This window comes from Sapajus apella, unplaced genomic scaffold, assembly GCF_009761245.1.
Source record: "Sapajus apella isolate SASKATOON/1434 unplaced genomic scaffold, GSC_monkey_1.0 scaffold153, whole genome shotgun sequence".
NCBI classification, from domain to species: domain Eukaryota; kingdom Metazoa; phylum Chordata; class Mammalia; order Primates; family Cebidae; genus Sapajus; species Sapajus apella.
The window spans coordinates 589468-605954 of record NW_022437093.1 but is presented as its reverse complement, the minus strand read 5'-3'; the positions used below and the strand labels follow the sequence as shown (position 1 = coordinate 605954).

Sequence of the window (16487 nt, the reverse complement as noted above, 5' to 3'; positions counted from 1 at the left end):
TTTGAGACAGAGTTTCACTCTTGTTACCCAGGCTGGAGTGCAATGGCGCGATCTCGGCTCACCGCAACCTCCGCCTCCTGGGTTCAGGCAATTCTCCTGCCTCAGCCTCCTGAGAAGCTGGGATTACAGGCACGCGCCACCATGCCCAGCTAATGTTTTGTATTTTTAGTAGAGACGGGGTTTCACCGTGTTGACCAGGATGGTCTCGATCTCTTGACCTCGTGATCCACCTGCCTCGGCCTCCCACAGTGCTGGGATTACAGGCTTGAGCCACCACGCCCGGCCACAAATTTTTCATTAAAAGGCAGCTAGTAAATATTTTAGGCTTTGCAGGCCACATGGCCTGTATCGCTGCTTAGCTCTGATATAAAAGATACTGTATTTAAATGAATAAGCAGGGTTCTGTTCAAGTAAAACTTTATTAACAAAAAAGATAGCAGGCCATATTTGGTCTACAGATTATAGCTACCTGGTATTTACACTAGGTGATCTTTTAAGATTTCTCAGCTGGGTGCAATGGCCCACATCAGTAGTCCCAGCACTTTGGGAGGCCAAGGTGGGCTGATCACTTTGAGCTCAGGAGTTCAAGACCAGCCTGGGCAACATGGCAAAACCCTGCGTCTGCAAAACATTAGCCAGGAGTGGTGGCACACGCCTACTCGGAAGGCTAAGGTGGGAGTAATCACAGCTATGTGGCAAGGCCCTATCTCTACAAAACAAATTGTTTTTAAATATTAGCCAGGTACAGTGGTGTGCACATGCCTCAGCCTCCCAACTACTTGGGAGGAGGAGAATGGCTTGAGCCCAGGAGATTGAAGCTGCAGTGAGCTGTGATTGTGCCACTATACTCCAGCCTGGTTGACAGAGTGACTAGCTTATCTCAGAAAAGAAAAAACAATCATTAACTAGGCTTAAAGAATTGAAAAAGTAAAAAGAAAACATTGAAGTATCATGGATTTAGCAACTGCAGGAGGTAGTTACCACCTGTGAGTCTAAGGAAACAAAAAGAGGTGAGAATTATTAAACCATACAAGCTTGGAAGAAAGGCCTCACAAAGCTGACACTTACATCCCCATGAAAGGGATCCTGCTTAGCTGATGCTGATAGAAGGGCTCCAAGAAGGGCTCTGTGGAGATAAGGCCCAGACCTCGGAGGACAACGCACTGGTCACCCAGTGCCAATATCTCTGAAGTGGTAAGATGAGGCTAGTCGCACCTCCCTTGGAAAAACTGCAAACTAGATTCAGCTTCTGCTGCTTGAATGAACTGCCAATGCCTGGCTGAACAAGTAAGACCTGTTCCTGATAGGAACAGGAAGGGGTAAATTATTTCTCCAATAACCTTAATAATTAACAAAGTACATCTTTTTGGCTAACCAGCATCCATACTCACCCTTCTATATGTATTGGAGCTTCCAAACTATACATGTTTGAAACTCCAAACATTTTCAGCACAACAAACTCTGTATTTTAACCTAACAAGATGCAAGTATCTTTCATGTAATTGAAAGCATGTTTCCCTCTCCAAAATGAGGTTAGTTGCAACAGTCACTTTAACTGTGTTTAGATGATATAACACTATCCATCTCTGGCTATGTTAATTATTCCTCAAACTCTGGCACAGTCCTATCTGAATAGTTATCTAAAAACTAAATTGGAAAGTTAATTTACACCAAAACTTATTTATAAAATAAGGGAAGAGAGGCGAGAAAGAAAATAAATTAGTATCACACACACATAAATATAACAAAAGCAAAGAACAAAATATGCATAGCTGCTGTAGTCTTCCTTTCTGTAGCTAGCTATGAAACTGAGATTGATTTTTTTTCTTTAAGAGACAGAGTCTCACTCTGTTGCCTAGGCTGGAGTTCAGTGGTGCAGTCATAGCTCACTTCAGCCTCAAACTCCTGGGCTCAAGTAGTTCTCTTACCTCAGCCTCTCAGGTAGCTGGCACTACGGGCATACTCACTGTACCCAACCAATTTTTGGTTTTTTTTTTTAATTTTCAGAGATGAGATCTTGCTTTGATGCCCAGGCTGGTCTTAAACTCCTGGCCTCAAGAGATCCCCCCACCTCGGCCTCCTTAGTAGCTGAGATTACAGGCACAAGCCACCGCACCCAGCTGATATTTGTAACTTTTTTCATCTACTATCTATTCCATGTGTCCTTTGCCCTAAGCCACGACCACATCTAGTCAGGGTTCTTCCCCTGGTAGGATGTCCTAAATCTTCATTCTTTTTTTTTTCCCATTTATTTATTTTATTGCATTTTAGGTTTTGGGGTACATGTGAAGAACATGCAAAATTGTTGCATAGAAACACACGTGGCAGTGTGATTTGCCGCCTTCCTCCCCATCACATACATCTGGCATTTCTCCCCTTGCTATCTCTCCCCAGCTTCCCACCCCCCACCGTCCCTCCCCTATTTCCCCCCAACTGACCCCAGTGTGTAGTGCTCCCCTCCCTGTGTCCATGTGTTCTCATTGTTCAACACCCGCCTATGAGTGAGAACATGCGGTGTTTGATCTTCTGCTCTTATGTCAGTTTGCTGAGAATGATGGTTTCCAGGTTCATCCATGTCCCTACAAAGGACCCAAACTCATCGTTTTTGATGGCTAAATCTTCATTCTTGATGGGTCTGAATCCCTAGTAGTCCTCTTTTTTTTTTAGTAGCTGCATACATATCAATAAAGAATCAAACAAAAAAAATAGACTTTGGTTAAAGCAAGAGGCATTGGATTAAACATAAGAAACAACTATGGGCTAGGACCAGTCCTGAGTCTTGGCCTAAGCTCCTCTCAACCCCCAAAAAAGAAAGAAAGAATTCACAGAAACATTAGAATACCAGTAGGGATGGTTTTAGTCATTGTCCCTAGTGTTTTAAAATAAGAGATTAGATACTTATCTCTTCCGGGTACATTCTTCTAGTGTACATGTGCAGAATGTACAGGTTTGTTACATAGGCACACACATGCCATGGTGGTTTGCAGCACCCGTGGACCTGTCATCTACATTAGTGCTTTCTCCTGTTGCCAACATCACTCCCAAATATATTTACCATACCCTAAATGTCATGGTATCAGGAGTTTAGTATGTTAGAATAGTTGCAACAGTTTCTGAGTTCTATGTAGTCCTTGTGCAGAGGAAGGTTTTTGGTAACAGCTTCTGCTTAGAATCAGTTACAGGTTGAGTATCCCTAATCTGAAATGCTCCAAATTCATAACTTTTTGAGTGCTGACGTGATGTTCAAAGGAAATGCTCACAGGAGTCTTTCATACTTCAGATTTTTAGATTAGGGACACTGAACCAGTAAACATAATGTAAATATTTCAAAATTTCTCCCAAAATTCAAAATTTAAAACACGTCTAGTCCCAGGTATATCAGATAAGGGATACTCAACCTATATCATCTTAATCAATTGTCTTGTCTCCCTGTGGCCTCTGTTTGGGATTAATGACCCATTTTCAGAGCTGCTATGGAATATATATTAATTGGAATCTATATCTTTAAGAAAAGTGGGATATCCTAATACAGAGGATTCATGTAATGACTAATGTGTTGTAACTATGTAGTAAGTTTTAGGTAATATTTATGTTCAAAATATCCAGGAAGGTAAGGGAGATGATGCTTGTAGTAGTTTTAGTAAAATTAGGGGCATAATTGTGCTCAGAATATCCTAATATTATTGTCCTAATATGGGAAAAGCCAAAAATTACCTGTGGGGGAATTCTTAGCAAAGACATAGGAATCTTCCAAGCGTCTCTCCAGGCAAGAAGCCCATGCATTTCTCTTAAAAGAATAGATAGAATATCTTCATTGTTACACTTTCTGATTTTTTTGTTTCTCTTTAAAATGAAAGGCATAATTCAAGAAAAGCATGTTGCACACTACCCAGCACATTACAGGTGGTTAATAAATACATGTTCATTCCTTTTAGTTCTTTTCACCTTAGTAATAAACTTTTAAAAAGATTATTCTTTCTTCTTTTGGATATAAACAGAAGAATCATCTATACCATCAAGACAAAGAAAGGGTAAGAAGTAAAGAAAGAACCCAATTCCTAATAGCAAGAGTTATGCAAAGTTGAAACCTGGAGTATCAAGAGATAATGTGCTCCTGCCATTGTACGTATTCAGGCAAAAACTGTACAACTACTTTGATAGAGATAAAGAGTTGAGCATTACACAGGTGTTAGATGAGACAACCTTTAAGATCCATACCATTCCTGTAGTTTTAATAAAATATTGTTTTGACTGCTATCTGCCACATTCTTTAGTAAAATGTTTCCTTAGTCAATTTTTTTCCTATAGAATAGAAACTGTGGTAAAAGTATTGCTATGACACAGTGATGAAATTTTTTTTATTAACAAATGAGTATCAGTATCCAATGTCAATCATCATAAACAACTTATATATGAGGTTGGAGATGTAAGTTTACTTACCGTTATCATTCTTGTTTCCTTATGCTGAGGGAATTCTGAGCTGTCTCCCCTTCCTCTTTTGCTTCTTAGTTTATATTGAAGAGCTTATTTATAAATAGGTATTTGGTAAGGTAGTATATATCATTGGTGGCAAAATTAGATTTCTTGATTAAAATTTTGGATTATAAAGTCTACAAGCCAAATGACCTGTAATCTCAACACATCATATAATTTCTTCTATACAGAAATATACTCCCCAAGTATTTGGTGGCAAAACTTTTGAGGCCCAGCAGCCATAAAAAGATAACCTCAAGGTTTTTTTCTCCCTCCCACCACCTCAAACCAGTTGTTAGTAATAAGTTGATAGCTAATATTTTCTTCCTTTTTTTGTCTTGTTGTTGTTGTTGTTGTTATACAGGGTCTCTCTCTGTTGCCCAGGATGTGGTGCAGTGGCATGATCACTGTAGCCTTGACCTCCCAAGGCTCAAATCAGTCCTCCTGCCTCAGCCTCCTGATTAGCTGAGACCATGCCTGGCTAATTTTTTTGTATATTTTTATAGAGATGGGGCTTCGCTATGTTGCCCAGGCTGGTCTAGAATCCCTCAGCTCAAGCAATCCACCCTCAGCCTCCCAAAGTGCTGGGATTACAAGCATGAGCTGTAATAACTTGAGCGAGTTAGAAGGAATGCGCCACACAGAGTTCCAAATTAAGAGTCCTTTTTATTAGCCAGCAACTGAGAGATGGCTAATGCTCAAAGTTCTCTTGACCCAAGGAAGGGGCTTGATTTCCCTTTATACCTTCATTTAGGTAGAGGAAGGGGAGCCTAGCTGAAGTGGAATTTTACAGAAGCAGAACAGGCAAGTTAAGCAGTAACCTAGGGAGGAGGAAGTTCCCAGGATTGTTGGTTACTAAGAGTATTTCCAAACAATTGCCAAGGAGGGTTCAAAGAGAGTTATACACCATAGCAGGTGTGCTTGCCAAGCAGGATGTAGTTACATAAGTTATATGGTGGGATATGCACAGAGTCAGCACGGCATAAGCACAGCGTCAGTGTGGCCCAGTTATGCACCCACAGGGGCTGCGGTAGGGAGGGGGAAGCTAGGTTGGAGTTTACAGCTAAGATGGAGTCAGTGATGCTAGCCCAGGGTAGGTTATTACAGAGCCACTGGTAGCTAATATTTTCAAACAATAAAATGGATACTCTAGTATTTCTTATAATCTGAACATTGGTGCAAAATGAATTTTTCTTTCACTCATTTTTTTTTAGTAAAAACCCATTTACTATTTCTTTTGATAACATGAAATAACTCCCTTTTTGTTACTTTCACTGCAGCTTTCATGATCCAGACATTCAGAGTCACGATGGCATTTTAAGCTTTTGGACTAGCATTTTGTTTTTCATTTTAAATCTCACGTCTACCATTATCTATTTATTTTATGAAGTAGGGTTTTATGTTTATTTGCTTAGTTTGTTTCTCTTTTTGAATAAGAAATACTTAATTTCCCTGTTTAAGGTTATAGAATCTCTTAGCAATTACACGTTTATTATATACTGTCTTAAACTAGCAAGTGACATGAAGGGTTAATATTTTTTAAAAACCACTTACTTGGATTTTTAAAGGCATGAAATATATGTATTTTATATGTATTACATATTTCGCATATATATTTTTGGCTGCAGTAAGCCCTGATTCCAAAGTTTGGGAAATACCGACTAGCTGAAAGATGTTTTCTAAACTTAAATATTCTAACTAAACTTTTCTTTCTTGTCAGCCACCAGCTCTGCCCACTTGGAAGACCTTGCTTACCTGGATGAGCAGAGACATACACCTTTGAGAACTTCTCTACGAATGCCAAGACAGAGTATGGGTGGTGCTCGCACACAGCAGGATTTAAGAGGTTAGAACCACAGAAGGGCTTTAAGGATGCCCACGAACAGATGGAAATGGGCAAAAGCCAAAAAGTTCCTTTGTTTCCTATTTCCATGCTTCTTTAAACCTCCCTTAAGAAGTGAAATGATCCCTTTTAGCATGTGACCAGTTTATTTCTGCTGAGTCTAGAGAAAGATAAACACGAATACATTGTACTTCTCCGTAGACAGGCATTGTATAGTTATCAACATTTGAAAGCATTGGTTCCTCGAAATTCTAAAAGAAACAACAAATGTAAAGGGCTGTGGTAATGGGGAAAATAACCTTAAGATCTTGGATTTCAGAAGTGACTATGGACCAGATTCACCCCTAGCCAAACTGCAGGTGAGCTATGCTGATCATCATATATAAGTTGAGCATGCCTGATCTGAAAATCCAAAATCCAAAATGCTTCAAAATCCAAAACTTTTTGAGTGCCATCATGACACCACAAGTGGAAAATTCCACACCTAACCTCATGTAATGGTTTGCAGTCAAACTTTGTTTTACCTTCAGGCTATGTGTATAAGGTGCATATGAAACATATGAATTTCTTGTTTAGACTCAAGTCCTGTCTCCAAGATCTTTCATTATATATATGCAAATATTCCAAAGTTCAAAAAAATCTGAAATTCAAAACACTTCTGTTCCCAAGCATTTTAGATAAGGGATACTCAAGCTGTATTTTTCTAGGGAATTTGTTTTTGTTTTTGTTTCAGTGGCCATTTCTAGTAAGATGCAATACTTTTATTATCTTGGTCTTTTAGAAAGTGCCTTTAATCCTGGCCTAGCAAGATCTACACAACCTGTCCTTTTCCCATTCGGGTACCTGTTGCCTTACCTTCTTTGTGGCATGCTACATGCTTCTGCAAGCTGACACCTGACCTTTTTAAAGATTTTCATTTTGTTATAATGATGATTTGGTTGAGGAGCCTCTTATTGGTATTTCTGTGCCTCTTGTTTCCTCAAAATTCACCAAACTATCTCTGATAGCTTTTAACAGTTCTTCTCTGGTATTTTAGCAGTCTCTAGCTTTACCGCAAGTGTGTTTTTAATTTTATCTTACAGATTATTTTCATCTTTCCTTAGCTCTCTTCCTCACCCCTTGTCCTATTACTTACTTTAAGCTGTATAGTGCCACGTTCATAATTCCCATGGGAAGGAATTTATACATGCCTGCTGCCTACTCTAGACCTCATTATGCTAACAGTTTTTCAGTGATGGGTAAGCAAATAGGAGCGTAAAATAATGGATTGTATTGCAACAATTACCATACCTCCCATCAACAGTGGTTAGTTGACAGCCTCAATCATACATGTAGTTCCCAGTCCTTTTGTCCGTCCTGCTTGCCAGTTCTTCAGTTTGCCATATGTCGGTTGCATGGCCTATGCATCTGTGATGGAAATACATCAAGCAGTATTTTAGATTGATTATATCTAAAGCCTGAATAAGTTTGATCAAAAGAGCAAATAAGTTCTTTGTAGATTCTAGATATTAGCCCTTTGTCAGAAGAATAGATTACAAAAATTTTCTCCATTCTGTAGATCGCTTGCTCACTCTGATGAAGTTTCTGTTGCTGTTTAGAAGCTCTTTAGTTTAATTTGATCCTATTTGTCAATTTTGGCTTTTGTTGCCATTGCTTTTGGTGTTTTAGTCGTGAAGTCTTTGCCCATGCCTTTGTCCTGAATGGTATTGCCTAGGTTTCCTTCTAGGGTTTGTATGGTTCCAGGTCTTACATTGAATTAATTTTTGTATAAGGTGTAAGGAAGGGATCCAGTTTCAGCTTTCTGCATATGGCTAGCAAGTTTTACCAGCATCATTTATTAATAGGGAATCCTTTCCCCAATGCTTGTTTTTGTGAGGTTTGTCAAAGATCAGATGGTTGTAGATGTGTGGTATTATTTCTGAGGCCTCTGTTCTGTTCCACTGGTCTATATATCTGTTGTGATACCAGTACCATGCTGTTTATGTTACTGTAGCCTTGTTGTATAGTTTGAAGTCAGATAGTGTGATGCCTCCAGCTTTGTTCTTTTTACTTAGGATTGTCTTGGCTATGCGGGCTCTTTTTTGGTTTCATATAAAATTTAAAGCAGTTTTTTCCAATTCTATGAAGAAAGTCAGTGGTAGCTTGATGGGGATAGCATTGAGTCTATAAATTACTTTGGACAATATGGCCATTTTCATGATATTGATTCTTCCTATCCACAAGCATGGAATGGTTTTCTATTTGTTAGTGTCCTCTCTTATTTCCTTGAGTAGTGGTTTGTAGTTCTCCTTGAAGAGGTCCTTCACATCCCTTATAAGTTATATTCCTAGGTATTTTATTCTCTTTGTAGCAATTGTGAGTGGGAGTTCACTCATGATTTGGCTTTCTGTCTGTTATTAGTGTATAGGAATGTTTGTGATTTTTGCACATTGATTTTGTGTCCTTAGACTTTGCTGAATCAAAAAGTGGGTGAAGGTATGAACAGACGCTTCTCAAAAGAAGACATTTCTGCAGCCAAAAAACATGAAAAAAAAAAAAAGCTCATCATCACTGGTCATTAGAGAAATGCAAATCAAAACTACATTGAGATACCATCTCACACCAGTTAGAATAGTAATCATTAAAAAGTCAGGAAACAACAGATGCTGGAGAGGATGTGGAGAAATAGGAACACATTTACACTGTTGGTGGGAATGTAAATTAATTCAACCATTGTGGAAGACAGTGTGGTGATTCCTCAAGGATTTAGAACTAGAAATATCATTTGACCCAGCAATCTCGTTACTGGATATAAACCCAAAGGATTATAAATCATTCTATAAAGACACATGCACACATATGTTTATTGCAGCCGTGTTCAAAATAGCAAAGACTTGGAACCAACCCAAATGCCCATCAAAGATGGACTGGATAAAGAAAACGTGGCACATATACACCATGGAATACTATGTAGCCATAAAAAAGGATGAGTTCATGTCCTTTGCAGGGACATGGATGAATCTGGAAACCATCATTCTCAGCAAAGAAATACAAGAACGGAAAACCAGACACCACACGTTCTCACTCATAAGTGGGAGTTGAACAATGAGAATACATGGACACAGGGAAGGGGGAGCATCATACACTGGGGCCTGTTGGGGGCTGAGGGAGTAGGGAGGGATAGCATTAGGAGAAAAACCCAATGTAGATAACAAGTTGATGGGGTGCAGCAAATCACCATGGCACATGTATACCTATGTAACAAACCTGCACATTCTGCACATATACCCCACAACTTTAAGTATAACAGAAAAAAGAGAGAGGGAGAGAGACACCAAATAATTGATTTGTGCCCAGACCCGAATGCACACCTTAATGAAGATTGGACAGAACTGCTGATCTATATGGACCTTCAGATTTGATTGAAAATCTGCCACCTTGGCATCATCTTGTATCTCACTACTAAAATACATACATTGTTGACTTTATTTTCTGCTTCACTAATCGTTGAATGGTAGGTGTTATGCTATATAGAAAACAAAATTAATTGACAGATTTTAGCAGTGTAATTTTTGGGAAACATTTATGTTGAGTTCTGTTGATATGTGATAGCACTTATCTGCTTCTAGCATCTGAAGATTTAATAAAGTCTTTAACAGATACATTCTAGTGAGCTTGATGTTTACACACAGATACCAGTTTTACCCGGAACACAACAAAGATCTTTTCCATTGCATTGATCTTCAGCTGAAATCTTCAGTGAAAGAACAAAAGCATATTCAGAGATTTTTTCCAAAGCTTACCTAAATCTTTAGGAAGGGCTTTGCCTAAGTAATGAATTTCTAAGAATACTAATTTCATATCCCTTGCAAATAGTGTCATATCATTTACAGTGATACTTAAAGCTGGAGTTTGTTCATTGACAAAGGTGCTATGATATTAGTGTTTCAGTTCCTTGAGGTCATCTTTATTTTTCAAGAGCTTTCCTTTTAGCAGTCTAAATGGTTAGAATGTGCCATCCAGCTGGGTGCATTGATCCATAAGAAGCAGGGTGGGGTTTACTTAGCGGTATAAAACTAGTAATACTAGTTCAGAATTCTTCTCTCAAAATGTAACATGTTATCTTGAATATTGTTTACAGATGAATTATGTGCCTTATGATAAAACTTAAAACACATTATCAAGAAAGGAAAGCAAACTTGAGCAGATAAACTTTCCTTATGTTTCTGCAGTCCTGCTTGGCAGGCCTTTATAACTTGTGATTATCATATCCACAATGTTGTACTTTATTTCAGAAAAAGAATCAGATTTGTTTTCCTGGAATAATTTTTAAAAACATGTCACATCATGCTTTCTAATTTTATTTAAAGGAATATACAAATTGTAATTATATTTTAGTTTGACATCTTTTCCTTTTGATTATGATTAAATGAAACTACCCCCAAAAAAGTAATAAAATGGTTATTTTTTTGAAAGCCTTTTTTAGTCTGCATTAAGATATATCTTTCCACTTCAGAATAGAGGTATCTCTTTCTACATTTTAAAGGATACTCCAACAAGTTCTATGAAATAGGTTTCTTTTTTTAACTTTTATTTTAAGTTTAGGGGTACATGTGCAGGTTTGTTACATAGGTAAACTTGTATCATGGGGGTTTCTTGTACAGATTATTTCATCACCCTAGTATCCATTCATTATTTTTCCTAATCCTCTCCCTCTTTGTACTTCCACCCACCAGTAGGCCCCAGTGTTTGTTGTTCCCTTTTATGTGTCCATGTGTTCTCATTATTTATTTCCCACTTGTAAGTAAGAACATGTGGCATTTGGTTTTCTGTTCCTGCATTAGTTCACCAAGAGTAACAGCCTCCAGCGCCATCCATGTTCCTGCAAAAGACATGATCTCGTTCTTTTTTATGGCTTTATAGTATTCCATGGTATATATGTATCACATATTCTTTAACCAATCTACCATCAATGGGCATTGAAGTTGATTCCAGGTCTTTGCTATTGTGAACAGTGCTGCAGTGAACATACAAGTGCATGTGTCTTTGGGCATATACTCAGTTTATATTCCTTTGGGCATATACCCAGTTACAGGATTGTGGGATTGAATGGCAGTTCTATTTTTAGGTCTTTGAGGAATTGCCACACTGTTTTCCACAATAATTGAACTGATTGTGGAAGACACGCCTACCAACTGTGTATAAGTGTTCCTTTTTCTCCACAACTTCGCCAGCATCGGTTATATTTTGGCTTTTTATTAATAGTCTTTCTCACTGGTATGAGACAGCATCTCACTGTGCTTTTGATTGGCATTTCTTTAATGATCAGTGACATTGAGCTCTTTTTCTTTTTTAAAAAAAATTTACTTTAACTTCTGGGATACATGTACAGAACATGCAGGTTTGTTACATAGGTGTACATGTGCCATGGTGGTTTGCTGCACCCATCAGCCTGTCACCTGGGTTTTAAGCCTCGCATGCGTTAGGTATTTGTTATAATGATCTCTCTCCCTTTGCACCATACCCCCCAACAGGCCCCAGTATGTGCTGTTGCCCTCCCTGTGTCCATGTGTTCTGACACTGAGCTCTTCTTCATATGCCTTTGGCTGCATGTATGTTTTCTTTTGAAAAGTGACTATTTGTGTCCTTTGTCCATTTTTTTTAATGATGTGGTCTCTTTTTTTCTTATAAATTTGTTTAAGTTCCTTGTAGATTCTGGGTATTAGACATTTGTCAGAGACATAGTTTGCAAAATTTTCTCTCATTCTTTAGGTTGTCTGTTGACTCTGTTGATATTTTCTTTTGCTGTACAGAAGCTGTTTAGTTTAATTGGATCCTGCTTGTCAGTTTTTGCTCATGTTGGAATTGTTTTCAGTGTCTTCATCATGAAATCTTTGCCCATGTCTGTGTCCAGAATGGTATTGCCTGGGTTGTCTTCCAGGGTTTTTATAGTTTGGGATTTTACATTTAAGTTTTTAATCCATCTTGAGTTAATTTTTATATATGGTGTAAGGAAGGAATACAGTTTCAATCCTCTGCATATGGCTAGCCAGTTGTCCCAGCACCATTTATTAAATAGGGAGTCCTTTCCCTATGCTTGTTTTTGTCAATTTTGTTGAGGACCAGGTAGTTGTAGGTGTGTAGTCTTGTTTCCTGGTTCTCCATTCTTCTCCATTGGTCTATGTGTCCATTTGTACCAGTGCCATGCTGTTTTAGTTACCGCAGTCCTGTAGTATAATTCAGAATCCGGTAGCGTGGTACTTCCAGCATTGTTCTTTTTGCTTAGGATTGCCTTGGCTATTTGGGCTCTTTTTTGGGTTCCATATAAATATTAAAATAGTTTCTTCTGGTTCTATGAAGAATGTCATTGGTAGTTTGATAGGAATAGCATTGAATCTTATCAATTACTTTTGACAGTATGGCCATTTTAATTATACTGATTCTTCCTATTCATCAGCATAAAATATTTTTTCATATGTTTGTGTCATCTCTGATTTCTTTTGAACAGTGTTTTGTAGTTCTCCTTGGCGAGATAATTCACCTACCTGGTTAGCTGTATTCCTAGGTATTTTATTCTGAAATAGTTTTTTAATCACAGTTCTGGTTTTAAATGATCCTAGAGAGGGTAGTCAGTGCTCATATACACTGTAGTGTACCCAGTAGATAACTAAGTTTATAGACTGACCGATTCCAAGTATAGAGACTGTCTGAAATAATATCCGTCTGGTTATATATCTAAAGAACATTTGAGATGGCAAGCATTGATTGGGAACTTCATATAAGCAGAATTTTGTATTATTCTGTTAAGAGCAGCGTTTCTCAAACTTTTTTATACTCATTTATATATAATATAAGCGCCAGAACCCTTTTATACTCATTTTAAAAAGGGTAAGCTTTTGACTTACCTTTGGAAACTAAGCAGGGTGAAACGGGTTCATACTTGGACAGGAAATCGCCTAGAAATACCAGGTGTTGTAGGCTTTTGGCTTCCGGCTCAGAAGCTTAGCAGAGACAGTTGTGCTAGGCAACATAGCAAGACCCCATCTCTACAAAAAAAGTTTGAAAATTAACCATCCATGGTGGTGTGCACCTGTAGTCCTAGCTACTCAGGAGGCAGAGGTGGGAGGATCACTTGAGCCTGGGAGACCAAAGCTGCAGTGAGCCATGAGCCATGATTGCTCTCCTATGCTTCAGTCTGGGTGATAGCATGAGACCCTGTCTCATTTAAAAAAAGAAAAAATTGAAATTTTACTTATATGGGATAAATTGATATTATCATATTAGAAATGAAAACTAATATGTTAAATATTACTCTTTGTTTAAAATAGATATTTTAAAATAATAGGGATTATTGAAATATTCATTTATTCATTTTTTTATAAATGATAGAGCCATTACATGTTAAAGTCATGTAAGCTATGGAAAATTCCACTGTACTCTTGTGAAAGAATGATAGTAGGAAGAGGCAAATAACCTCTTAGTACTATAAATACAGTTTTGACTTTGCAAACTCCAAGAACATCTCAAGAATCTAGGGATCCCCAGATGACACTTTTATTTTATTTTAGGATCATGATATTTAAAAAGTTGTTTTGTTGGCTGTACCCCTCCAGAGGACTTCCAAATCCAACGACTTTTCACCCCCTTCAATACTACCTCTCACTGAGACTACTGCAGTAGAGGAGCTCGGTGGCTCTCACTGTGTGGTCATGGGACCAGCAGGAGTGGACTTAAAGTTTTCAGAAATGCAGATTCTTTAACCCCATTTCACACCTACTGAATCAGAAATTCTGAGAGAGGGGCTGGCAAGCCATGTCTTAACAAACCTTCCAGGTGATTTTGCAGATCACACTTTTAAAACCACTAGTTTAGAGAATGTCGTTGTAATTGAAGATAAGCTTTATATCTCAAGGTCCATATAATTTGTTTACAGAAATGCAAAAATATGTAGTTTGAGAGCTGGTTATATGTTATGCATGAACATGGTTTAAGAGTACACACATAATTAATTTAACAGTTGCCTTATAGTAACTGCAGTTGTTTGATAATAATGGTCTTTTGACTGCTGAAGCAGAGATATTGACATCAATATTGCTTCATTAGTAAAAAGTTGTTTTTTTTTTAATTCTTCAAAACAGCTGTTTTGAACAAATGTTCTACTAAAATTGATGTTTCCAGAAACCCATCCCAACAAGGGAGAGATCATGTGAGTCTACTGGCCAAGGTTTCCTTACAGCAAGTTAGTAGATTCCTAACCGTCAACCATCCAAGAGCTTGAATGCTAATGATAAAAGTCATAGATTGTGTACTAGGACACGTTATATAGCTAGCTAACCTACCACAAGCGCCTTTTCTACCCCCAAAGCCTAAGGTCTTTGATAGATATTAATTTGAATTAATTTAACAAATAAAGTTTTTAACTTAAAATTTTAAAATTAAGCTGGGTGCGGTAGCCCATGCCTGTAATCCCAGCACTTTGGGAGGCTGAGGTAGACAGATCACCTGAGGTCAGGAGTTTGAGACCACCCTGGGCAACATGGTACAATCCCATCTCTACTTAAAAAATATAAAAATTAGCCAGTCATGATGGCACAGGCTCATAGTCCCAGCTACTCAGGAGGCTGAGGCATAAGAATCGCTTGAACCCAGGAGGCAGAGGTTGCAGTGAGCCCATATCACACCACTGCACTCCAGCCTGAGAAACAGTCTCAAAAAAAATTTTTTTTAATTATTTTGGCGTTCATATTTTTTAATTTAATCACCATTATATTAATGTGGAGTTATGCTAGAAATTACCCACCTGAAAATGTCCACTCTTTCTGATCATCTTAATGGAAGCTTTTATTCCACAGAGAAGGATAGAAACTAAGTTTGCTGCCTATTACAAGGAAGGAAGAAATAGTTTATTTTTATGGATAAATTTAATAAATCTTATAATGGGATATATAAAGAGAACCAGGAGGAGTTAAAATATACAAAGCAAATTCTAGCATAGTGACTTTGAATGGTAGCTACTTAGGGTAAATTAATGTTGAGACCCTAACCCACCTGGTCTTAAATTATATCCATACTCTTCTACTTGAAGAAGTTATACATCGTTAATTAAAACTTCATTTCTCAATATATGCTGGTTTCCTTAGAACTTTTACTAAATCTCATTACATAAAAGGCCATTCAGAGGCTTTGTGTTTAGTTATTAGCTACTTTAATAGACACTAGGTTGGAGGGCGTATGTACAAATGATAGTCTGATTCATTGGCAGAATTTATGTGAAATTGGCCCTGCCACAGTTAACTTGGTTTTATCAAAGCAATAAATTTCATTTTTATAAAATCCATACTTGACGCCATTTATGAGTCCCATACTCTTTTGAAACAATGAATCCTTTATAAAGATGACTAAGATGCATGTCATGAAGCTAAATGCTCTTCTTACATTAGCCTACTGAGTCACACATCCCTAGGTTGCTTAGTCATCTTGATCGTTGCCTGGCTGGCTTTCACATTTACAAGAGAATATTTCCGTCAGTCTTTTCTACCTCATTGTTCATTATTGCATCTCTACAAGTAAGATTAAATTTTCTTCTTAAGTAGATTCAAAATCCAAGGATAAGTTTGCATGCACATAACTTCCTGTAGTAAATATTACATGGGTAGATTATAAGTTTTAGTTGTATGAGGTTGTCCCTCTCACCCCATCCAGCTTCTGCAGAGTACCTGAAAGTCTGAAAATGTCTTTGAATGTCTGCTAGATACTAGCCTATGCTTTTTGGAGTAGTCTGGTTGTGATTTTTTTTTTTTTTTTTTGAGACGGAGTTTCGCTCTTGTTACCCAGGCTGGAGTGCAATGGCGCGATCTCGGCTCACCGCAACCTCCGCCTCCTGGGTTCAGGCAATTCTCCTGCCTCAGCCTCCTGAGTAGCTGGGATTACAGGCACGTGCCACCATGCCCAGCTAATTTTTTGTATTTTTAGTAGAGACGGGGTTTCACCGTGTTGACCAGGATGGTCTCGATATCTTGACCTCGTGATCCACCCGCCTCGGCCTCCCAAAGTGCTGGGATTACAGGCTTGAGCCACCGCGCCCGGCCTTGGTTGTGATTTTTTTAAAGCAAACCTCTACTTACTAAAGTCACTCTATAAGAAAATAATAATTAAAAATAAATAAAGTCACTCTAGATATGTGCACAAATCT

At 38.0% G+C, this 16487-nt stretch overlaps 1 protein-coding gene across 9 annotated transcripts in view; it reads left to right on the top strand.

The window, feature by feature from the left end:
* The window catches only part of TANC2 (tetratricopeptide repeat, ankyrin repeat and coiled-coil containing 2), a 435131-nt gene that overhangs the window by 282045 nt on the left and 136599 nt on the right, over window positions 1–16487 (top strand). For all 9 annotated transcript variants that reach the window (XM_032266054.1, XM_032266053.1, XM_032266051.1 and 6 more), the window contains one exon: window positions 6194–6319. In XM_032266054.1, the coding sequence (XP_032121945.1) occupies window positions 6194–6319 (126 nt within the window). The remainder of the gene's footprint in view (window positions 1–6193; window positions 6320–16487) is intronic.